The following is a 25,485-nucleotide window of genomic DNA, read 5'->3' on the forward strand; positions in this document are numbered from 1 at the left end:
CATTCTTCCGGCTAGGACTTCTGAATATGGGGTGGCCCTGAAGAGGGCACAGGTGCCAAGGTTTTTCATCTCTGTAACTAGAGTGACAGCCTGGGACATGCCCTCTGTAGCAAATGGGTGGCCCAACGACTAGCACCTGGCACAGAGAGGGGCATCCCTTTCTGTTTGTATTGGTTTCTCTTCTCCCTTTAAAATAAAAGAGGCGTAAACTCGGCTTTCTTCTGTCAATTAAATTTATTACTCATTGCTAAATGTTAACATTTTATCTTGTGTCCCTTCCTTGTAGTCCCCTAAAGCTGCAATCTCAAAGTCACCAGCTCTTTGTCCTCAGTCTCTCTGATCAGTTCCAGGATTTAATGTCACTGCCTCCTCTAAGCTCAGTGTTCCCTCTCAAGTAGCCTGTGACATCACCAGTTCTCAGCTATTCATAATCGGCATGACATCCCATTCATCACTAAGACCTGGCATTTTTGCCTTAAAATGTCTCTTTCATCATTCCCTGCCTTTAATCACTCCTCTGCCAACTGAACCCACCTTCAGCACTCACCTCCAACACTACTGCTATATTCATCATTCCTGCCTTTAAGTCCCCTACACACTGTAGTCAGAGGTTAATTTTTTCAAAATGTTGATTGGATATCTTGTTTCAATTTAAAAATTCTCTTAGGACGAATTTCAAAGTGCTCACTGACATTTAAGACCCTTCACAAAACCTACTTATCCTATTTCATCTCCATTATAACCCATTGAGGGTTCTCCATTTCTCCCATGTTCTCCAATTCTCTCAATTGTTCTGGAATGTACCAGGAGCTTTCTTACTTGGCAGTGTATTTTTTTAAATCCATTTTGCTTTCCTATTACTTTCTAAACCTTAATCTTTTTAAATATATTTTTTAGTTGTAGTTGGACAAAATACCTTTATTTATTAATTTTATATGGTGCTGAGGATCGAACCCAGGGCCTTGCACGTGCTAGGCAAGCGCTCTACTGTTGAGCCAGCCCTAAACCCTATTCTTTAGGATATAACTCCATATTCCATAGTTTTTTATTTTCCTTTCTCTTAAACATTCACATTACACTGATATCTCAAGTTTTATTTTTGATAATCCTCATATTCTTATTTCTTTTTTTATTACTTTTTAATTATACAAGCAAGTAGAAAGGATAGCCTGGGGGGGGCAAATTCACACTATGTGTAACAGATAAAAGACTACTACCTAGGATACATTAAAAATTACCACAAACCTAGGAGGGGAGAGGACAAACCAACTCAATATAATATGGACAAAGAATATGATCAAGCAATTTCCAGAAAATAATACCCAAGTGACTAATAAACATATAAAAAGATGTTCTACTTCACCTGAAGTCAGGAGAATGCAAACCAAGATGCCATTCTTCACCATCTGATTAGCAAATATCATAAAATAAAAGATTTTGAGGAACATAGAATTTTACATAACTGGATGAGTGGGTCTGTTATGATAGAGCCACTCTGCAGGCAAGTTGGTAATGCCTATCATACTTGCAAATACGTCACAGCACATCCACTTCTTGGTATCCATTCTAGAGAAGCCATATCTTTCTCAAGGCCTTTTCTGTTCAACTTCTAACCCCTTGCTATCCTCTCCCATCCATTGGAAAACAGAGAACTTTGTAGATAGGAAGGAAGGGATCATAAATATCATAAAAACATGTTTTGCCTCAGAATGACTTGGAATTATCCTAACTCTAGGATTTACTGGTTTTATGAATTCACTGCGCTCTGCTCAGATTATTCATTTGTAAAATGGGGACATCAAGTTGCCATTAGGCCAAATGTTAGAATGTCAATGAGCCATACCTCAGACTTATAAGGCACTGATCTCATTTACTAAATTACAATCACATGAGGCCAAGGAATCTTGTCCTGCACCTCTTGGCCAATAGCATGGAAATGGGAGATTCAAGGATGGGATTAAATCAAAAAAGAGCTAGGCCAGAGAAAAAGGTCAATAAGGAAACTAGATAAGAATATGTTGCTAAATATACAGAAATTCCTAGGTTTTCCTCACTGGTTTCAGATTCAATCTTTGGGCAGAAATCCAGCTCTGTGAGGTCAGTATGTATTTTCAGATTGACTTCCAAGAAGCTCCCACTAGAACATTCTCACACATAGATATTTGTGCTCACAAACACTATCTTTTCTGCTTCTGATTTCTTTGTGCTGTTCAAATAATTATTCTAAAACTAGAATAAAGACCAGACCTTTGTAAATATGAATTATAGCAAAAGATGGATATAAAATATAGGAAAGAGGAAATTAAACTATCTCACACAGCTATGGATGAAATAAAATACTCTTTAAAGAGGTAATCTTTGACAACAAAAACTAGGCTCTGAAACTTCAAGTGGCCACCTTCTTTAGCTATTTCAGGAGCACTAGTGTCCTGGTAGCTCTTTTATAACCAAGATGAAGATGCTCTGAATCAGGCAGAATAATACAGGTGCTTGTGAGTAACTGGGTAGGGTCCCATGGGAAACAGGCAAGGATCAGAAAACTACAAGACAGGAATCCTGATATTAGGAATTGAAAGTTTGTTTACTGGGTCCACAGTCATTTTCCCAGACATTCAAGGATACCACAGCTCCCTTGGTACACCCAGCTCCCTATCAAGTTCTCAAGTAAGTCCTGTAAGGATAGAAAGAAAGAGGAATGCAGATGTCTTACTTCAATCCAGCATGGCTCCTGCAGGTCTCACCACCATCCCTCACAGTCCTGGGAGAAAGAGTAAGGCACTAACTAAACATCTCTGCTCAGAAATATGCTCATCTCAGAAAAATTATCTCCTCCAGTTTCCCAATTCTTCACTCCAGGCACTGGAAATTAGTCAGGTTGTTGTGTAAAGAGCACAGCTGGCCCACCAAACACACAGGGTCCACGTCCTCATATTGCACCAGCCAAGAATTGAAAATATTGTATAAAGACAAAATTACATTGTAAGTATAGACTTCCTTCATTACTTTATTCTCAACAATACAGAACAACTATTGAGTATTATAAGTATTCTAGGGATGAATTAAAATTACAGGTGCATGTGCCTAGGCTATAGGCAAACACTAGGCCACTGTACATAAGGGATTCAAGCATCTATAAATCTTGGTGTCTGAGGCAGGTTCTGAAACCAATCCCCCATGGATACTTTAGTATGACTGTACTTATAGCAGCGGTATTCCAGTGCCCCTCTAATTATTCTAACAGTCACATCACACCTGGCTGCCAGCAACAGTAACAGTCGACATGCCAGACTGAGCCTTAGAGAGCTCTTGGTTGGCAGTTTGCTTTCAGGAGCACCTTTATCTCTTCAATCTCCTGCTTTCTTATTTTAAGAACCTTCACAGAATGTAACTTGCCCTTCTTCCTAACATTATTCTTTCATGTTCTTTCTTAGGTCTTAGGAGTTTCTGATAAGAAAAGGAATAATCTGATAAATCACTAAACTATTACAATGAATTAGCTTACTGGGCTAATCCTCTTAGGTATATTATAATTTTAAAAGATGGTATCAGGTAAGAGAGACTCCAGGAACTCAAAATCATCATATTGCATTCCAGCGCTGAAGTTTTGCCATTCTGTGAATAAATCTCTTGCAGGGGAATTTTAGATCCTTGTGGAAACCGAGTGGAGAACCCTGTGGCACTTTAGCATAACTTTACAAGGAGGGAAAAATCCCAACAATATATTTTTACATTTTGGCAGTCTGTCAGTACTTCTCAAATGCTTGACATGAATTATTCACTAGTTCAGTATTTGCTCTTATTCATTTGTCTACAATCATAAAATATGGTTCAGGTGTACAGAAAACAGTTACCGAGAAATACGTAGGAAATCCATCACAATTCTCTTAGTGGAGAAGACCACAATGATGGCTTTAATCAAAACTAATCCTGAAAGATCTACATCACCTTACCAGTGAAAAATGAGTGAATCTAAGAAATGAAACATGCGTATGATTTAAATGGCTATGCAATAAAAGTAATAATTACTCAGCAGATTGCAACATGGGAAAAACAACTGAGTTCTGAAGACTAATCTCAGTTCAAGCATTTACCAGATGATTCTGGGCAAGTCCTTGACCCTCAACGAGTCTCAGACTCCTTTTTCATTAAATATATAAATAAAATAATGGTAAGCACTAGATGATCTCTAAAATCCTATCTAGGTTTAAATCTCTATGAATCATTTTTTTAAATTCCATGATCCATAATCCTAAAATGCAGCCTAATCAATAACCACTCAATGCTTACAGGTAAAAAAATAAACTGTAACCTTATATAATAATAAGTACATCTACTTTACCTTAGCAAAATTTCTTATCTTGCAATTTAGGGTGATTGTCAATTAATCATCAGTTATCCATCAGTTAAAAGTTAAGACAAAATAGCCTAAAATAAGTTAAATTTTAAAATTGAGCCTTTAGAGTTTACAATTCACTCTGAGTTATTGATATAATCTACTATAATCACATTGTCAGTATTACTAGCTTGTTTAACTGATGATTTAATCATTATTCTCAACTAAATTAATTCAGATATTCGGGGTTCTTAAATTTTTATATAGAATTAAGCTAATTAAGTTAATCTTTGTACTTGATTTATTATTGGCCATGGATGGCCTTTTATATTCTTCCAAAAATAATAGGGGGTAGGATGTAGCTCAGTTGTAGAGCACCTGCCTAGCATGCTTGAGGCCCTCGGTTCAACCTGAAACCACACACATAAAATGAACATTCATGAAACTACTCTCATCCCAGCCCAAGAGTAGAACACCAGCAACAACTTAAACCTGCCTCTGCACACTGTTCCTGTTGAATCCTGTATCTGGGATCTGGCAGAGATCATCATTATGCTGGATTGTCTCTTTCCTCCTCCCTGTAGTTTCATACCTAAATTTATTTGTTTTTATCAAGATTCATCTTTATTGCTTCACGGAGGTATATTTTACTCATTGTAACTACTGTATGATATGTTATGGTGAGAATACAGTATAATTTTTGCTTTCCGTTATCAATGAACATTTGGATTGTTCCAATTTTTGCTTTGATGAGCAATATCAGTATGGACATTCTTACACACGTCTCCAGGTGCATGCTAAACTTTGCATATGAGGAATGAAAGTGTTAGGTCATAGTGAATTTGGATGTTCAACTTTACGAGATAATACGAAGTTATTTTTCAGAGATGTCATACCTACTAACAAGGTAAAAAAGAAATCCTCTTGCTCCCCATGTTCTGTACAACATAGCCTGTATTTATTTCAACAGATGCCCAGACAATTTGAGTGGACACTAAAGCCTGAGAAGCATTGGTCTAGAAATCAGCTTCCTTCCTAATCCCCTGCTTTCCAGAAGGGCCTCAGCATCCAGAGCCCCTTCCCAGCCTTCAGGGTACTCAGACATGACAGTGTAGAGTTTGATATGGAGAACGCTGTTCTCCAACATTTGCTTGGTATTTTTAGATTTCTTAAATTTTGCCAATGAAATGGATATAATACAGTGTCAAGTAGTTTTCAGTTTCATTCCTTTGAAAGCAAATAAGGCTTATCTAATTTGTTTTCTCTAAGATTCATTTTACATCTTTGCACATCTTCTTATCCAGGGTCATGGGATATATTTCTCTATAAATCTTCAATACCCTTCAAGAAAGTTTTATTATGAACCCCCCCACACTTATTTATCCTTAATAAGATTCATGTTTTTGCTCTTATAAGTGGTGTCTCTTTGTGTTTTCCAATTCCTTGCTTCTGATAAAGAGAAATGTGATTGTTTTCTGTTTATTGAAGTCATATCTAGCCACCTCGCTGAACTCTCAAAACTATTATTTCAAGTGCAAGCTCTTGTTTATATTCTCTGTAGCTATACATGTCATTTGCAAAGAACGACTTATTTTTTTTCAGTCTCAATTTTATACATCTAATTACTTTCCCTTGGTTTAGGGTATTGGCTAAGACCTCAAAAACAATAAGGGGTAAAAGTTGCAATGGTGGGTATCCTTGCCTTGTTCCCGATTTTAAAGAAGAATGCATAGGATCCCCAATCCCCCAACTAGGATAAAGTTTGAAACATTTTTGTAGACATTTTGTAACAAGAAAAGCCCCTGTTACTAGTTTACTGGGAGTTTTATTGTGAATAAGTGCTGTGTTTTATTAAATTTTACTTATCTATTCAGCTTCTTTAAGGACTATAAGGCTTGTTTTCCTTAATCTGCTAATATAGTTAATTTATAGATTTTCAAATATTAAACTACTCTTACATTCCTAAGATAAACTCATGTTCACATCTTATCATCATTTTTAATACTTTATCAAATTCAGGTGCTACTAATTTGTTTAGGATTTCTACATTTATATCGCAGTTGAAATAAGGCTGTCCTTTTCCTTTCTCTTGTAATTCCTTGTCTGGAGTGGCGACCAACGTACCTCATCAGAATGAATTGTGAATACGCTTTCTATTTTTAATGTTTGAAAGAAATTATTCATTATTGGAAGGTCTGTTCTTAAAATTATGGGTATAGTGAAATGTTTTAGTAGGAAGATTTTTAATCTAATTAATTTTAATTTGTAAGAATTACGTTTTTAATGAATTACTTTTATAGCTATAGGACTACTTGGGGTTTCTAATTCCAAATGAATGTTTTGACTTAAAATAATTTCTGGGCATTTGTCCATTTCATCTAAGTTTTCAAATGTACTACCATAAAACAAAATTATCTTTTTAATCTCAAAGTAGTTTAGTCATTTAAGAAATAATCTAATCTGGTTCATTTCCCTTCCAAATAGATTAATCTATAATCTTACCAAATGCATATTTTAGTTTCAACTGTCCAAACTTATAAAGCCCCACCACCTGCACCATGTGCAATATGATTATTGAAAGAACAAGAGGCATAAAATCGAGTACTGTTTAGAAAACAGCCTACTAGCTTTTCAAAACTGTAAGATATTTAAGTTTATTTCATTAGTAGTCCATGAAGAGTAGTTTATTTTGACTACTTTGCATTTTTTTTCAAACCAGGTGACTCATGGTGCCATGTTATGCTTTAATCAGATGCCCATATTCTGGATTTTGATTGGTTCTGATATAATAAATATAGCTGATGTGTTTCAGTGATAAAACTTGATTGCTACTTCTGATGTAAAGTTAAAAACAACAACAAAAAAAAACTAACTCCTTTCTTTATGAAAGTTGACATTTACAGAGTCATAATACTTTAATTTTATTGCATGGAAATTTAAGATTCTCATGCTTTAATATGTGTTCCCCATTTTGACTCCAGAATAATAGGAAGTTATTTTCTTTGACAATTCCAGACTGCACATAATGAATGATTTGGGGGGAAACAGTGCTTTCCATATCAAACTCCACACTGTCATGTCTGGGTACCCTGAAGGCTGGGAAGGGGCTCTGGATGCTGAGGCCCTTCTGGAAGGCAGGAGTTTAGGAAGGAAGCTGATTTCTAGACCAATGCTCTCAGGCTTTAGTGTCCACTCAAATTGTCTGGGCATCTGTTCAAATACAGGCTATGTTTGTATAATTCTGGGGTGGAGCCCAAGAACCTACTAAGACATTGCAGGTGATGCTGACTCTAGTCTCCCTGGGAAGCACACTTCCATATGGCCTGAGATGACTGGATTTCTTAACCACATGGCTTCTAAGCTGTCAGACTCATTTTCTTTGAAAATTTAATACATTTGATACTCAAGCATTAAATTAAGGTTTTATGGAGACATGCTGCTAATGGGTATTTCTAATTTGTCAATGGAACATTCCATTTGGATCACTATTTGATTTCTCTATTAGGCTACAATCAGGAGAGCATGCTCATGTCAAGAGCACATCTAAACGTCCATTAATTGCTTGTTGTCACATACAAGTTCTAAAGGGATGGGACTACGCTCTAGCATTCCATGATATATGAATAAAAGGTTTCTTTACAAAATATGTTTTCAAAAAAAATATACCTTCTGTAATCTCAGCCTTAATACAAACAAGCTGCTGCCATATCCCTGGAATGAGGTACCCAGGGGCAATCAACTCATGCTCCATTCTGTCCTGAAGAACGTCAGGTGGGTAGAAAGATGCCTAGAGAGAAGTCACTGCTCCCTTATTACCCAGAGAACATCGGTCTCTGGTGTCAGGAAGAAACTCAAGCTCATTAAACTCACAGATCTCCAATTAACTAACCTGTTAGGTCCCAGAAGTTGCTTTAGAACTTTATGAGTTCTGTCTGCATGGGAGCCTGATTCATGCAAGAGGTATGCTCCCAAAGTTGGTTGTAAATCAAAAGGGGTTCTTTGTTTTTGTTTTGTTTTGTTTTGTTTAGTGAAAGCATATTTAAATATACTAAAGGGGTTGGGGGCATAGCTCAAAGGTAGAGCCCTTGCCTAGCATACTCAAGGCCAGGTTTGATCCTCAGCCCTGCAAACAAACAAACTAGAAGGGTTTGCTTTATTTAAAGGAAACCTAATTTGAATTCTCTTGTAAAATAAATACCAGTAATTTTCCTTATAAAAATATCTGGATTTTCAAATGCTGAATTTATATAAAACTGGGCACAAATTTAAGAAAATTTGAAGAAATTCATTCACTCTGGCTCGGGAATTAAGAATAAGCCTACAATCCTCAGAAGGACTACCTTACTTCTCAGAAGTATGCTCTTGGAAAGCTCTAACTTGCAGTTTTATTCCTTAGTAAATAAAATATCTTTACTCATTTTGTGCATAACAAGTTTTAATCATTGAAACGAGTCACATCTCTAGTAAATTACACATCTGCTATTATTCCATCTAATCTGCTCCACATTCTTTGATGGAGCTAGTAGTAGCTATTAACCAAATTTTCCCCTTTACTCATTCAAAGGATACTATCCAAAATCAGTTTAGTGAGAGCATGGTATGCCGACAAATTACACATTTCAGAGATTTGATTGCTGGAAAAATCCACCATCTGGAGAGAAAAAGAGAACATGTTACCCATCATTTTTCATTCGTATTCACCACAGTAATTAATTGCATGAGAAGGTATTTCTGTCATTTCTGCACAGCTCTAGTTAGAATACGTTTCTGAAAGAACACCAAGGCTAAAACATTCAGGTGTCTCCAATTAAGTTTCCTAAACTTGTCCTTTTCCGTTGACTCTGAGGGACAGGAGGTGGGAGAGACCTTCTTTCATGGCCACCTCCCCACGACCCACAGGTTTTACGTCTGCAGCTGCGCTCTTCTGTCCAGCATTGGTTTCAAACTTCCTTGGTCTTCCTGCAGGCTTCCCTCAGCTCACCCTGACACCGTGCCTTTGGTCTTCTCCAACACCCAGTGAACCATATCCACTTCCCCTCGCCTCTTTCTTTCCTATGACAGTATATTCTCCCATGTCACCTCCTAATTGCGGGAATAGTCTTTTTTCTTCATCCCTCAGGCCGCCCTTTCAACTCTACAACCTTTTTCAAAATTGACAATTTTAGGTAAGCATTTTCAGCAACATCTGTTGTTCCTGGTCAAAAATATGAGCCTAGGGGCCGGGGGTGCAGCTCAGTGACAGACACTTGACTCCCATGAGAGGTTCTGGGTTCCAACCCCAGGACCCCCCCTCCCCCAACTCAAAAAGACAAAAGTATGAGACTAAAAATGACATTAACTTTGTTTAATTATTCACCTACCATCAAAGACTATATATATATATTTTTAATAAACTCCAAATTCTTTTAAACATTGCTTTGATAAGTTGCTGGGCAGACTAAAATCATTTTCTGAAAAACTATCAAGCAATTTATGTAATGAGTACTATCCTTAAAGTTCTTATGCCCTTTAAAGCCATGATACCACCCCCAATTTCACTAATATTTTTTTAGCAATGCACTGAATACTAAATATTTTCCATACTAAAATTTTTTTATACTAAACACTAGAAAAATTAGTACTCAAATACAAGAGTAGAAAACTGGTTAAATCAACTACCAGATAATGACAGGATTATAGTCAATAAAACACAAGTGTGTAGGCTGTGTGAAAGAATAGAAATGTGCAAATAAAACATTAAGTTAAAATTCTGACCACAAATTTGTACCTAGAAGAATGGCGGATACATAAAAGGCATACTATGAGGCAAGTAAGCTTCGCATGATGTAAATGGAGTTCAATGTGCACTTTTTTCTTCTATATAATAACCTATATAATAATTCTTCTATAATAATTTCTTCTATTTAATAATAATATAATTATTGGAAGTAAACATCATTGTCTGGGCTTACCTCACTTGACACTTTCACTTTTGTGCTGTAGCACGCCATCTAACCACACACACCTCTGTCAGAACTATCTGCCAACACTATGCCCTCTATGCACCTATGATGTTAGGTTTGTTGAGAGACTTTGAAGGGGTCATGATAGGGCTCTGAAACTAGAACTTACAGGAAGTACCCATCAAATCAAATTAATGGTTTTTTCCACCTACTAAAAGCAAAATCATTCTATAAATACAAAAAGAGTACATGTGTAAGCCCCTGCTCTTTATAAAGGAAATGTATGCTTTCAATTTGGTAGTACAAAGCTCATAGAAATGAAATGAAAAAGAAGTAATCCTCTCAAGAGGGGGGAACATAGTTCTACCCAAGCCTGATTTTCAGGAAAAAAAAAAAATGGGCTGTGGAATCTCAGGCTTTGAGCTCAATCTCAGTTCCCTACCTCCCAGTAATGGCTGATACTTAACCTTTCTGTACTTGAATGTCCAAATCTATAAAATGGGACAGAATCAGCTGGCTCACAGCTTCTTTGGGAGGGTTAAATAAGAAGATGCATTGATAACACTGGAAAGTCCTCAACCATTCCTTCCCAGGTCTGCACAGAGCTCACACAGGGTTGATAGCCCTGGTCAGGGCACTCTGGCACTTGGCAAACATGTCTCTAAAGTCACCAATATGTTTGCTCTTAATGCTCAAGGAAGTTGGAACCTTAAAGATGGGGCATATGGTTTGTTTTTGTTGGTTTGTGGAGTCTTTTGTGGGGGGTGGGGGCAAGGTAGGGTGTGAACGGAGAAACAGCCTGGTGCTGCCATGATTGATTTCCCTGGGCTCACAGCAAGGTGAGTGGGGCAGCTGAGGAGAACCAAAGCAGCTCTGCAAACACACTTCTCGATGACCTCAAGACCCGCGTTCTCAATACTAAGTACTAAAAACGCACCTAATGTGGCTTATCTGGACCAAGGAATGGCTCCCTAGGAATAACTACAATTTCAAAGCAGGAAAATGTACTACTGACAAAAACGGAGTGATATGAAGCAAAGAAGAAAATCAAGGAGTCTCACTGACAAGATTATTCATTTAGAACATTTTCGTGTTTGTGCAAGCCTCAGAACACTTGAGATCTAATTGAATTTGTAAATAAGATAGCATGAATAGATTTAAAAAGGCAGTAGCTGATGTCCATTTTTTAGGATTTTTTTTATTAAATACTAAAGTTCAATAGAAGAAAATTAATCACAAGTTCTGTGGCAATGACTCCCAAATTTGTCAGCACAGTCTGCGGCAGGGGATACAGGCTTTGGTAGTTCTTAAAACTCCCCTAGGTGACTCTAATGGGCAGAAAAGTTCGGGAACCACCACTCTGACCTCTCTATCTAAGTAGGGTCCGTGGATCAGCAGTGCCTGGAAGGGGGCTAGAAATCACTGTCTCAGGTCCCACTCCCCAACTGCCAGGTCAGAATCTCATCTTCACAAGAACCACAGGTGACTTGGGTACACATGGAAGCAGGAAACACGCCCCTCTACGGCAGAGCAAACTGTCCCCAGACCACAGAGAGTTCATTTCTGCTTTAGAAGTGCAAGAGCAAGTCCAGAGAACAAGAAGGAAGGTCTGAAAGCATTCTTTTTCAAAACAGTGAATGTTGGATAAATAAACAGGGAGATATTGGAGCCCCAAGGAAATTTGTACAGATACAAAATTTTTCATATTAAAAAAATTTACTTGCTATAATGAAATGCAATGACAATTATCTAAAAAAGGGCAAGAGGAAAACAGAAGTAAGTTAGTCCTTTGAACACTAGGTTTTAGGCAAAGCTTCCTTAAAAAACTCTCTTTTTGATAGTCCATCCCCCTTTTGCAAAATAAATGATTCACAAATATTTCATTTTTATATCAATTCAGACATACTACTCCTACATCTTATTATTTTCAAATGCTCTATTTCAGTGCTATTTTGCTTATTTAATGTATTTTGCAAACCACGCAACATATGTAATTAGTGTATTGATAAAGGGTACCTTGAGATTTTTGGGTGGCTTGAAATTGAAGAATGAAGTCAGTTTATTTTGAGAAGCATTAAGTTCTAGAAGATAAGGCATGCAACTCACACAAGACAAATCTGGGGGAAATAGATACAGAATAAGTAAGCCAAGAGAATAACGAGAAAAAGTCATTAAAAACAGTGATGTTACTTGAGAATATTTTTTAATTATGCTCGTCGTAAGCACATCTTAAATATTACAGATGAATGAAATGGGTAAAACCAGGAGTGTGTGAAATTAAAAAAAAAAAAAGTGTGGAAATTCTATGCAGCAACAATTTAACCTTTTTTCCCAGGGCTGGTCTACCTCTTCCATTCTCCCTGCTTCCAGGACCACCAATGGCCAAGGCCTCAAGCATGTTCCTGCTCATTCTCCCACAATCTGCTTATGCCTACGTGCTTCAAAAATTTCCAGCCTTTGAGGAAACAATGAGAAACTAAAGCCTTAGATAATCCTCTTGATAATTAGCCCCTAAATAACTGAATTAGGTCTTTTCAGAAGATTGGAAATGCCACAATTAGGAAACTCTCTTTGTTGTAAATTCAATTTTGTTTTAGTTGGACTTAATCCTAAATCTCATTAATTATTTGAAGTTATTTCAAGCATTATTGCTATTATTTTTTTATTCTGGATTGTTTCAAAATTACATCTAAATTTTGCATTTTTTCCCAAGCTGATATCCTCAAACTTCAATACAGAGTAAAGGACTCTATGTGGATAGAGACTTTAATGGAAATTAGATATAAAACATACTGGTTGTTTTGCCGTTCGCTGCCATTTTGTGACAGATGCACTCAGGGTAGCAGAATGAATTAGAGAAGGAAGAGATCTAGAAGAATCGCAATAAGGGTTATGGCCTTGTGGACACCAGTAATTCATTTCTCCACATGAAAATGGTACCAAGAACAGCAACTCCTGTCCCTCTCCTTCAGAAGCACAGAAGGAGCTGTTACAACCCCTCAGAGGATGGCTCCCAGTGAGAGAATGGAACCTCTACACCAAAGCCACACGCAGTGTGTCTGCCCTTCACCAGGTGGCACAGACACATGCAGAGACAGGGACTGGGTAGAACAATGGGGCAGCAGGCCTTTCCCTGAAGCATATGGGCAGCAGTGTTAGAGGGCCTCCTGCCATCTTCCCTTCTCAAGGGGCACTGAAATGAGAAAATATCCACCAATTTCTACTTCATTTCTCTGGACTAAACCATCCCCTAAATGTAAATGGTTCTAAGAGAGATGATACACTAGGACATAATCACTTGGTTAGAAATTTATCAACCAACCAGGGAAGGCTGCCTGTGAGAGGAAACCTAAGGAGTAACTAACTGCTCTGTGATATGCATCTACCTGTCCATTCTGAGCCCAGATGCATGTCAGGAGTGGTCTCACCTCTATGAACTTCTACTGGGCCCCAGACTCCTGTTGGAGCAGATCTTTTTGTGGGCAGGTAAATGCTACCAGTGAGATATGTCTTAAAGCAGAATCAGCATCAATACTTAAATATACACAAAGAGATGATGAGGACATGTCCTACTCTGGAGAGAGTCAATGTTTCAAAATCATTGTGGCAGAAATAATCCCTGGTCACAAGCAGGCTGAGAGGTCCCTACTAGGTGCAGTGACCTCCTTGTCCACCAGATGGCAGGAGCACCTCATGTCTACATCAGTGGTTCTCAAAGTCTGATCTAGGACCAGCAGTACTGGTCTCACAGGGGAGCTTAGTCCAAATGCGAATTCTCAGATCCCACCCCAAATCTACTATATCTGAGGGTAAGGCCCAGGAATCTGTATTTTAACAGACCCCCCTTCCAGATGATTCTGATAAAAGCTGAAATTTAATAAACATCATCATAGAAAAAATATACTGTAGTTGACACATAGTGGGATCTCAAACATTGGATGAATGTCAAATGGTCACATGGGAATAATGAAGGGGCTGTACAGGATCAATGAAGACTGGTCTAGATGAAGAGGAAGGTCTCAACTGTGGACTTCTGCTCAAATGGCAAGGATATGAAGCCAAGTCTCTTCCCTCGCTGCAAAGCCAAGTACGTTCCTATGGCCAAAGCCTCCCCCTACTCTGTGATTTCTTATCTAGAAAATGAAATCAATCTTGGAAATATGGGGTAGGTGGAGCACTCCTGTCCATAACACAAAAAGTCCTTCTGATGATATGATTAATCATCATCTGGGATTTACTTTAACATAACCCTGGGAAGTGGGACAGGGAGGTATAGATGAAACAAGATTGGCCATGGGCTGATAACTACTGAACCTCAATACTCATTCCAATGTTCTATTTTGCACCTGTTTGTAATTTTCCACAATAGTTTTATAAAGACTGAAAAAGATTATTGAAAAGTCTTCTTAAAACAATAGCATTTTAAAAATTAAAAGAGGCTGGAATATTTCTTAGCCCTTGAAAGGGGTGGATTTTAATTTTTAGAATCACACGTGGGGTTAAAAAAGAAAGAACATGAAACAGAGAAGACCACATCAGGAACATTCTAATTGTCGTTTTTAAAAAAGAAGGCAAGAGAAGCAAGTACAAAGAAAATCAGTGGAGAAAGCAGGTCAGAAATAATGATTTGCTTACTTCTCTAGGAGTTTAAAGGAAAAAGCACACACTGTTAACATCAAATAAGATCAGAAAATCAGAAAGGAGGATCAAGCGTTGAAAATATATGACAACTGTAGTACTAATTTCATTAAATGTGAACAAGGTATCATAACAAATATATAGAACTACAAATGATGGAGTTGAAAGAATCAATAAACACAGAGAGACAGCCAAAAGAGAGAGAAAATACATTTGTGAATCCCCAAGGCTCAAATAATTACAAAAGTAGCTCGCCAGGATTAAAATATCAATGCAAAATCAAAGTAAAGAAAATAATGTACTAGAGGGAAGAAAATATGAATTCATGGGTACTAAATTACTAAGAGAAGTAAAGAACAGGAAGTATTGAAGAGGTAATGATCAACCTCTTACAAGGAAAAAAGTGAACATTCCACTTCATTCTCTAAAGCATCACTGAGTGCATCTCAAACCTATCTTAATATTGCAGATTTTAGCCTTTTTCTTCATTCTCGGTCATTGATGCCTGGGGTGGGGGACGTGGAAAGCAAAGGATCAACATGTGAACTGAGCTACAAGTTACTATATCAAGCTTAGTGTTATTAAACTATATTGCATACTGCAACATTTACATTTTCAAATAATTTAGTAATCAATCTACCAGAATGACAATCACATACCTCCAATTTTATTCGCTGAAAGATCCAACTTCTGTAGGTGAACGTAGCCACACAGAATACTAACGTCGATTAAATCACAGCCCTGAGGAAATCAAGGTAAAAGACTTTAACAGGTTAGTTCTTGGCCTTCCAAATTTCTTTCAAAAGTATGGAAGAAATGCGCAAACAAAATCTGAGGTCTACTATTAATAGGATCTCAAAAAAGACAACAGACCCCATTAAAAAAAAATAAGACTATATTCCTCTGAAAAAAATAATAGCTTAGGAAAACAGTGGTATTAGAAAGAATGAATACAACATGAAAAGGCAAATTAAAGCAGTGTTTGTGGAGACCTTTAGCACAGAGTTTTATATTTAAAAAATAGCAATAAAGACAAAGCTTTTATCTAGTAGAAGAAAAAGCAATGCCTAGAATTTAAATTAAGTTTTAAAGAGAGTTCACGCCTAATCGGAAGATCATTAATAACAATACTACCTACATTTTCACAGGTTCATTTTCAAAGCTCTTTCCCAATAATCTCAAGGACGAAACACATCTCTGAGATCTGAAGGGCAGATTACTGTCAATTTAGAGATGAGGAATAAAAGGTACAAAGAGGTATGTAAGTAACCTGAAATTACAAAGCAAGGTAGAAAGAAGCAGCATTCCAGTCTTCTGAGTCCTGGTACAAAATTGGATCTAGGAAACTGGTGTTTCTAGGGAACTCCAAGTGAGATTAGGGAATTTGATCCTGCGGAACAATGATTTACACGATTGGTTTATGTCATATCATCAGAGTCAGAATAAAAAAAAAGACAAGCAATGAAGTCATTGTAAGCAAATTCTCATGTAGAATAATAATTGTTTAAGAAAGGCTGCTCCACAAGCAATAAATAAATACTGAATGGTTACTATGTATAAGACATCATTGTGGGGAGCTGGCATGATGAGAAATGGAATAGAGATATATTGGGCCCTTAAGAAATGTATGACTTTGGCAGGAGAGAAGATATGTACACAAGTAATAGGTGAAAGCAAAAAATAACGTGCGACCTAAGTGAGACTTGGGGGTGGTGAGGAATCACTGAACCAGAAAGTGTATTCAGCAAGACAGGTTATTAAGGCCAAGTGATTCAACATGCAATACCTCAAATGTAAGGAGGTCAGTGGCAAAATAAGTTAAACTTCAGTCCCTTCAGTTGAAATAAGATTTAAAGGATTGCCTTTTTTTTTTTTCTTGGTAGATCAATTTAAGGCATGGCACTACATACATAAGGAGAATATTGATTGAAAGGGACCCGTGGGGGGGGGGGGGGGTAATGGCTGCTGGAATCATGCCACTGCAGTGCCTAACAGTGCGAGAAGCCTAGGGTGCTCCCCATATGTTATCTCCTGGCTGGCTGAGTCTTACATAAATGTTATAAAGTGACAAGAGTAAAAGATTACAGCCTTAATAGGCTGACCTCGAAGGACACGCCATGAAATGAGCACAGGTGAAAACAGTCTTTAGTTTTACTAATTCAAATCCAAGACAGACCGGCCTTGCAATGAGTGAGCTGAAGTCAACTGTCAAGGTGCTCTCTTCACCTACGGATCTGTATTTACTCTGTGGATCTCCAAGGAATAGCTAATGCTTTATCACACAAGGAAGCAAAAAGAGCGAGATTCCTAAGATTGTGGCAAAAGGATGAGAAAAGAAGCTTCACTCTGAGCAGTCTGCTCCCACAGCTCCTCTTAGGATGAATCTGGAGCCAAGACTCGGGGCCACTCTATGACGAGGGTTGAAATCGTGAAAAGTGATGAATAAGAATAGATTTTTTTCTTCAATGATAGGTATTTTGGGAGAAGTAAAATATAGCTCAAAGCTACTTATTTCTTGACATGCTTAGGAGGGGAAGTCAATATCAAAATCCTTGGTTCCCGTGGATTCAGATATAAATTTTAATGCTTCTTTCACTGATCAGAGAGAAAATTCTTAAAGATTCTGGTTTTACAGAATCAAATTCAACTTCTTGGAAAGAAATCATTGATTACTATAACACAGGCTACTTAAGATGAAAGAAATAGAGTGTGAAGAGACTGGAAATGAAGGAATTGGGGAGCTAATGCCTGACCTGACCAGTACTCTTTGAAGTCTAATATTTACATAATTATCTCATCATTCATCTTCATCAAATGCTAAGCCCTGAGATTTTCTGTCACCATAACATCTACGAGCACCAAAGAAAATGGACATGGTCTCGACAGTGTCATGCCAGTGACCATCCCATTACACTCACTGATAAAGTCAGGTTGAGGTAGACTTGCTCGGTCCCCGGACCTGAGCGCCCCAATTCATGGAGGGCCTTGGCCACAACCTCCTCTCTCAGAACCCCATCAAATTCCTCCTGTAAAATGACAAAGAGGCAGACAAAGAAAGGATTCTCATTAGAAAAGAAACAATTTGTCTTGTCATATCTAAAATTTATTTAGCATATTATATACCCAGTGCTGTGCCCTCCACAACTTGCCACCCCCAAAGAAAATTCTATGTTGAACACATACACATACTAGGTATAATTAAATACATATCTACCAAATTAATATTTTTATTGCCACTGATTTTTCAGGTGGTCTCTTGTACTAGGCATTCAAAGTTGAGTGAACACACAGTGGTCGTAGAAGCACCACCATCAGTAGTAATGGCAGCCACTGAGTGAGTGGTCCCCAATGCAGGCACTGTGTGTGAGTTCAGTCACCCTTCCATCAATCCTCAGGCGGGTACTCTTACCTCCATCTAACAGATGAAGAAACTGAGGTTCAGAGGTTACCTTGCATGAAACTGTATTCGACAGAGCTGAGATGACCTAAATCTGTCTGACCCCGGGCAATTCTATACTTAACTACCTACCCACACCCCAAAGAATGGTTACATCAAATGAAGTAAAGTATTTCTCTAAATTTGGTATTCTTACTGTAGAAAGCAGGTCCTCAGTTCACTTCCCATTGGCCAATTTTGCTAGATTAATATAATTTGCAAGATATATTAAAAGGTATATTAAAGGATGACAATCCTTTTCATAAGGAGGTTGATCCTTGATCCATACACATCTCATGGACCAAATGGTAGCCAGAAATGCCTTTGCCCCAATAATGACAACAGAAGAGCTAACAAGTAGGTCAGTGTCATGTTTGTGCTGACTTCAATTCCATAATGACCAATGCATTAACATTGAGCAAAGCACAACAGAAAATACAGTAACCATGTAAGTCACACTGGTGTACCTATGAGTAGCATATGAACCACAATAGCAAAATATCCTTTTTCTGGGTCTTCCATTTAATTCAGGAGCCCACAGTGCAGCTGAGGCTGTGAATACTGAGGACATGAGTATAGGTCCATGCATATATTGCCCATGTGAAGACAGCACACGAGCTTTGTAACTGGGCAGGTGTGGCCAAACCACAGTTCTGCCATTTTGGATATGTGACTTTGGGGAGGTCAAGTTTTCGCAGAGTTTTATATCTTCATTTATTAGTAGGAAGTGTTATTTTCTTTGAAGGAGCTCTGGACATGCCACTCCAAAGTACGCTGCTTTGGTATATGGATTGTTTGGAACTAAAGGTGCTTGAAAACAGCACAGGCAAGGAGGGGCTCTCTCCAAATTCCTTTTATCTATTAAAGACAGATCCTCCCAAAGGAACTCAATTGTCATGAATCCCTCCCTGGGAGTTGCTCCAACCAGAGAAGACTGACCCTTCTCACAGGAAAAGAGAAGAGAGCTGACACCACACTTTGTCACAGCTAGCTTACCTCCTGGGTTCTGCGAGAGCCCCTGCAGCTTTCCGGAAAAGCATTCACTCTCCTCTAAGTGGGCTACAGCCTCCCTCCCCTTCCCCTGTAAACATGGCATTTAAACTCTCAAATCTCACTGTTTGGGGGAGGGTATTCACTTTTGTTAGTTCCTATGATGTCCCCATACATGTAATATTAAAATTAATAAATCTATATGCTGATTTCCAGTTCATCTACCTGTTGTCAGCTTATCTCATAGGCCCTGCTATCAAACCTGGAAGGTAGGAGGGAAAGCTTTTCCTCTCCTATGTCTAGTGTTTGGGGGAGAATGAAAAAAGAACATATATAACATTCTTAGTGTAGTGCCTGGAACCCAACAAGTGTCCCCATTAAATGACAGTTACTGTATTTGGTTGATGTCAGAAATTTCACATCTTAATATTTCACTCATCCATTCCAAACAACCTGTTCACAAAAGGGAAGCTATTTCTTTCCAAATAAAGTGGCAATGTCTTCTGTAAGGCCCAGGAAGGAATGGAGACAGGAGAATATTAACTCCTGTCCCAAACTTTCTACCTGGATGCTTAAGTTCACCTGTCCCATCATACCCCCATTCCCTGAAAATGTGATGGCATTCCATCCTTCCTACAGTAGGTAGATGCCTGTCTTTTGAGGTCACTGTGACAGGGAGATGGGCCACTCTGTAGGCATTTTCCCAGATTCCCTAGGCAAGACTGCCCAGCAACCTCCTCCCATGTCCTTTGAGGTTCCCATAATTTGGCCCTACCATGCTTTCCTCAAATAAGCAAAGAGAATGAGAACTCTACCGGCCTCTTCCCACATAATCTATCAGTGGCAGAACCTACATCCACGTTCCTGAGACTCTTCCTTGCCTTGGTTCCCCATTATATAGCTCTTCTTTCTTCTCCTACTTCTCTGACCAGCCTTTTCCACTTTCACTCCTTGATTCTTCTTCCTCTGCCTGTCACTAAAATTACTGTAGCCCTAAGATTCTGTTCCTGGTCATTCCCTTCCCTTCCCTTGTCTTCCCTGATGACCTCATAGGCTCCCATGCAAAATGTCCCCAAGTCATCTACTCTGAGACCACTCTCCTGATTTTCAGTCATTTGGCTCCTAGATCTACCTCCTTAATGCACAGCTCCACCTGTCCCTGATTCCTATGGTGATGGTGACCCGTAGGCCCAGCAGTCATCCCAGACCACTGACATTCAATTAGTAACTATCCCATCTTAAATATCTTGCAACCTTTCATCTTTATCTTCCTTTGCATTCCCACTGCTGTTGCCTTAATCCAGACTCTTCTAGACACTGCTAGAATCTTCTTACCGTCTTACCGACCTCTCATCTAACCCCAACTGGCCATCAGAGCAGTTCCCCACTGCTTAGAGTATCAAGTCTGTGCAACAGCAGAGAGCCCTCCACACTGGCCCTGCCACGGCTGCTGCTTCTGCTCTCACCTGGAACTCCTCAGTAGGAAGCTGCTCCGCGCACACCTTTCACCAAACAGGAGATATGATGTATGATCCAACAGAGGCTGAGTGCTAGGATTCACTCACATGCTCACCTCACTTCCAGAGCAGAGATCACGTATGTCCTCCATCATTTTCTCACCTTCTCCTACCATTACTGTTGCTATTATTTACTGCATCTTTTAATTTCTTGAGATCCTATGCTATACACTTTATGGTTTATATTTATTATATTTTGTTATAGTTAATTATGTTGTATCATATTTAATAGATTCTCTCATTAAATTTGGTGTTCATAACTATCTCATGAGTAGGCATTGTTACCCACATTCAGTTACAGACAAAGTGTGGTTTTCATGCATCAGATTTGGGGACTTGCTGTTTCTTTTTTACACAGTCAGAGGGCTTCTTATATAGCAATCATTCCATTGATGTTTGTTCGATGAAGGTCAAACTCATTAAAACCTTGGGCTGGGGATATAGCTTAGTTGGTAGAGGGCTTATGTCACATGCACAAGGCCCTGGGTTCAATCCCCAGCACCACACACACAACCTCTTAATAGACTCTACTAAGCAGATAAAAACATGTAAAACTTTATTCTATTTACAAAGTATAAGTGATATATTAGGCTAAGCATTTTACAGATAGCATCTCACTTAATTCTCACAATTCCCTTAATATAATCCTCATGTTATGCATGAGTCAGAAAGAGGTTAAGTAACTTGGTCAAGATCTCACACTAACAAAACATTAAACCAAACCTCAGACACAAATCTGTCATTCCAAAAGCACTGCTTTGAGTAGATGGACTGCACTGCTTCCCTTAAATTCATAAGGGCTTCTGAAATTTGAGGCTAATTGCAATGATAGGCACTCAATAGTCATTGTGACCATGTTAGCATTACAACTCAATCAGGCTAAGACATGGAAAATAAATCACAGAGAATGAATGGCCAAATGTTTCTTTTTAAAACTTTTTAGTTCATTCAGCACATTAAAATTTAAACAATACTATGAAAAGTCAAAATAGAATGTGAGGACCCAAAATAAATATTAATGCTTCGAACATAAATGGAAGAAATAATGAACTTTTTCTAAACACATTCTACAAGCCAAAAAGGAATAACTAGTTCAAGTCAACTCCTTCTATGGCTTGTTAATGGCATACTGAAGACAGATTAACATTGGTACTAATGAACCCCATAGCTGAAGAGCATGTGTTAATTAGAATAATAAAGTATACTGGTGGTTCATTTGTGAATTCCTCTGGGATGGAAGCTGGTGGAAACCATACAAACATTTCAAAGTTGCAAAAACACTGCTACAGTTTTGCAACAGTTATTGTTAAAGGTGGCAAACAAAGTAAATCAACAAAATATGAACAAAGTAATAACTTTCTACAATTAATTTATTTAAGCAAGACTAAAGTGCTAACTAGCATAAGTAGAAGAAGAAAAATAAAATGGAGGATTAAAGGTGGAAAACACTGCCAATTGTTCAAAGTGAATAGAAAAAGGACATTACTAAAGAAGAGGAACCCAAGTGAGGGAAGAATGTGAACAGTTAATAGTAGAATCAGTAACATGCAGGCTAGAGAGGGGAGAATGAGAAGAAATAAGACAAAGGCAGGAGTTTGTGAAAGGGAACAGTCATTAACAGAGAAACATGTTTGGCTCCAAGGAACAACAGTGACTAGGGAAAGACACAAAGATGCTAAGAGGGAAAGCAAGAAGAATACACAGAATGGAGATATTGGAAACATTCTATTTCCAATTATTATGTGTACTTCTAAAAAGAATTTGAAGCACTTTATATTATGAAGGAAGAGGAAAAGGGAAAGAAAATTATTGAAATTAGGAAAAATATTGATTCTGAGTCTCCTGGTAGCCAAAACCAAGAGGGGAAACCTAACTATGTATTGAAAGGAAAACAAATCCATTTGTTTTCAAAAAAAAAAAAAAAAAGTAAAGAATTTATTAGAAGCCAAGAGAAGAAAATGATCTGATGAGAAATGAAAAGGAACAAGAAGGCTAAGAGGGGAACAGGAAGCTAGTGGAAGAAAGAAACTGGGAGATGGACAAAAGAAGAATTGTAGAAACGGGAATTTGTATTGATGTGGAAGGTGAAGCCACCACTCCAAGTAATACAGGTGAAAATGCTGGGAAGGCTCTGCACATCTGTGAAATACGCCCCAGTAAACTGGCTGTTTGAACATTCTACACTTTTCACCTCTCTCCCCCCACCCCCGCCTCATTCACTCACATAAGGCATATGTCCCTGGCAGTAATACATGAAAGTTTTAAGTCGTTTTAAGTCACTTAGTGTTTGAGGGAGCACTTAGATTACTTCAAGAGAGTAACCCCACAACCCGGGGGAAAGTGCGAGCGTACTTCACACAGTCACGGGAAACAGATCAGCTGCTGGGGATGCCAGAGATGAATTCTGCCTGTTCACAATAAGGCAATCATTTTGTCCAGGTGTGATTTTTGAAAACGTTAAAGCCCTAACCCTCATTCAAATACATACTTCTTTTCGTAACGATGCTATATGTAACTTGACTCATAAGAAATCAAATACGTCAACGAAAAAGAAAGATGTTTGGTGATAGTTCACGCAGCGGGTGGAGAAACAGGTGACAGAAATGAGAAGCGAAGAGCGGGACTGCGCCGTCCGGCAGGGGCGCTGGAGCCCGGGAGCACGGGCCGAGCCCGGGGCTGGTGAGGGGTGCGCGGGGAGCCGCCGAGGCAGCGGCAGGGCCTGACGGCTGGAGAGGGAGGCAGGGAGGGAGGGGCAGGGGAGAAGGCACACCTCCAAATTCAGCATTTCGGACTCGGAGGACTCCTCGGATTCCCCTTCTCCCTCGGGCTCGCCCTGGTAGTCTTCTCCTTCCGCCTCCGACTCCTGATAGCGGTGAATGAGCTGCTGGAGAAGGTAGGAGGAGTCTTTGCTGAAAGTGCTTTTCTGTTTCTGCCCCATGGGGAAAGAAGACCAACAAGGATAGCGCTCTTTTTCTGAGTGCAGCATCACCGACGGGGATCCAGTTCGTAAACTGTTGAAGGCTCTCTGGAGAGAAGGCCCTCTCGGTCCCTGGGGACCTCCCTCGGAGGCCGCCATCTTGTTTGGCGGAGTTGCCTAGGAGACTAACGCCGGTGGGGCGCGGCGCCGCAAGGGATCCTGGGGGCTGTAGTCCCCGCCCTGCCGCGAGTGCTCGCCCTCCTCCCGCGCGGCCGCTCGCCTTGGTTTTGAGTTCTTTTTATCTGCATTTTTCTATTATTCTTCTCTTTTTAGCCCGTTCAGTTCAGTCACTGGCTTTGTTTCTTTTTGTGTGTCTCCTCTTTTCGCCACCCTCCTCCTTTTGTCTCCACCTGTCTCTCTTCCCTCCTAGAAGCCCCTCTCAGAGCTTTTTTTTACATCTCACATTTGATCACACGTGGGCCTCTTGTCCCGCTTGGTTCACAAAGGGCCCTTTCTTCAGAATCTTACTTTAGAAGGCTTTGATGTCCCTATATCACTGAAATTTAACCGTGTGCACAGTGTGGGGCGAGGAGATGAGGGTGTGCATTAGTGAAATCCAAGGCATGACTCCTGTTCGTATGGTTTAATTGTGGATAATAAAGAGAAACTACCAGCAGACTTCTGAGAACTAACTTGCAATTAATTTAATCTCCCCAACCTCAAATGATAAGCTCTGTCTGTCCTGGGGGAGAAAAACTGGTAGTGGTCTGGCAATCCATACAGAGAGAGGAAAAAGAATGGCTGTCAAATTGAGGCTGAATCTGAGAGCCTCCGAAAAGCTATTAGCATCCCATAAATAATTGTATTAGTCAAGTGACTTGCATTGGTAATTATTTGATTCTTGTTGCATAGTATCCCTTTGCAGTTTTATAAAAAGCATGATTCTATGCTAGTGTGATTTTATGTGACCCAAATCCCATAGCCTTAAGCTCCACAAAGTAGACACTCCATAGAAAAGCAGGATGAAAATTATAGTAACCATTATTGCCATAGTGATGACAATAGAGATCCTTGCAGGGAAGTTGCCCTCATCCTCCTGGCCTTACAGGGCCTTTTCTCCACGCTTCAGTGACAGCAGTTGCAAATACAAAATGATCCTGTCAATGGCTGTCAGGGGAGAAGGAGAAAAAATCCTTATGGACACCATCCATTGACTATTATCTTTCTCAGTGCTTGAGGGACCGTTAAAACTGACATAAAGCGTTCAGAATTACCTTCCTTCATTATCTTGCTAGTCATAAATGTAAAGGCCACAGTGAAAGTATCTCTACTAGGCTCATCTTGCTTCTTGCTTATTTTTTCTTTCTGGTAGTAAAGATTCCTCCAAGGGATTTCTCTCTACCCTCTCCCCCAAACTGACACAGGGAAAAGGGGAGCAGAAAGTATAAAAATACAAACCTTTGTTGTTGTTGTTGTTTTCTACAACAATCAGCGTTTCTAGCAAACCAGCTTTGCTGGCTTCCATCTATCAGGAAAGGTGTCTTAAGGTAGAGCTAGTTATGTCGTGTCAAAGAATAATTTCAAAAAGTAAAAAACAAACATGATTCTCATATAAAAGATAGAATAAATCACATGTGAAAGATTCTGTATAACTCATTAAATAATGAGGGAATAAGATGGTAATGGTATTCAGAATCCACTAGGAAAGACAT

The 25,485-nt window shown here is 38.9% G+C and overlaps 1 protein-coding gene across 1 annotated transcript in view; it reads right to left on the reverse strand.

Moving 5' to 3' along the window:
• Positions 1–23,932, reverse strand: part of Lrguk (leucine rich repeats and guanylate kinase domain containing) — a 70,045-nt gene extending 46,113 nt beyond the window's left edge. Inside the window, exons 1-5 of the mRNA XM_071605869.1 lie at positions 23,627–23,932; positions 17,832–17,939; positions 15,573–15,654; positions 12,292–12,392; positions 8,903–8,984 (exon numbers count right to left, since the gene is read on the reverse strand). Coding sequence (XP_071461970.1) covers positions 8,903–8,984; positions 12,292–12,392; positions 15,573–15,654; positions 17,832–17,939; positions 23,627–23,932 — 679 coding nt within the window. The remainder of the gene's footprint in view (positions 1–8,902; positions 8,985–12,291; positions 12,393–15,572; positions 15,655–17,831; positions 17,940–23,626) is intronic.
• Between the last annotated feature and the right edge of the window lie 1,553 nt (positions 23,933–25,485).

Source organism: Marmota flaviventris, chromosome 1, assembly GCF_047511675.1.
Source record: "Marmota flaviventris isolate mMarFla1 chromosome 1, mMarFla1.hap1, whole genome shotgun sequence".
Classification (NCBI taxonomy): domain Eukaryota; kingdom Metazoa; phylum Chordata; class Mammalia; order Rodentia; family Sciuridae; genus Marmota; species Marmota flaviventris.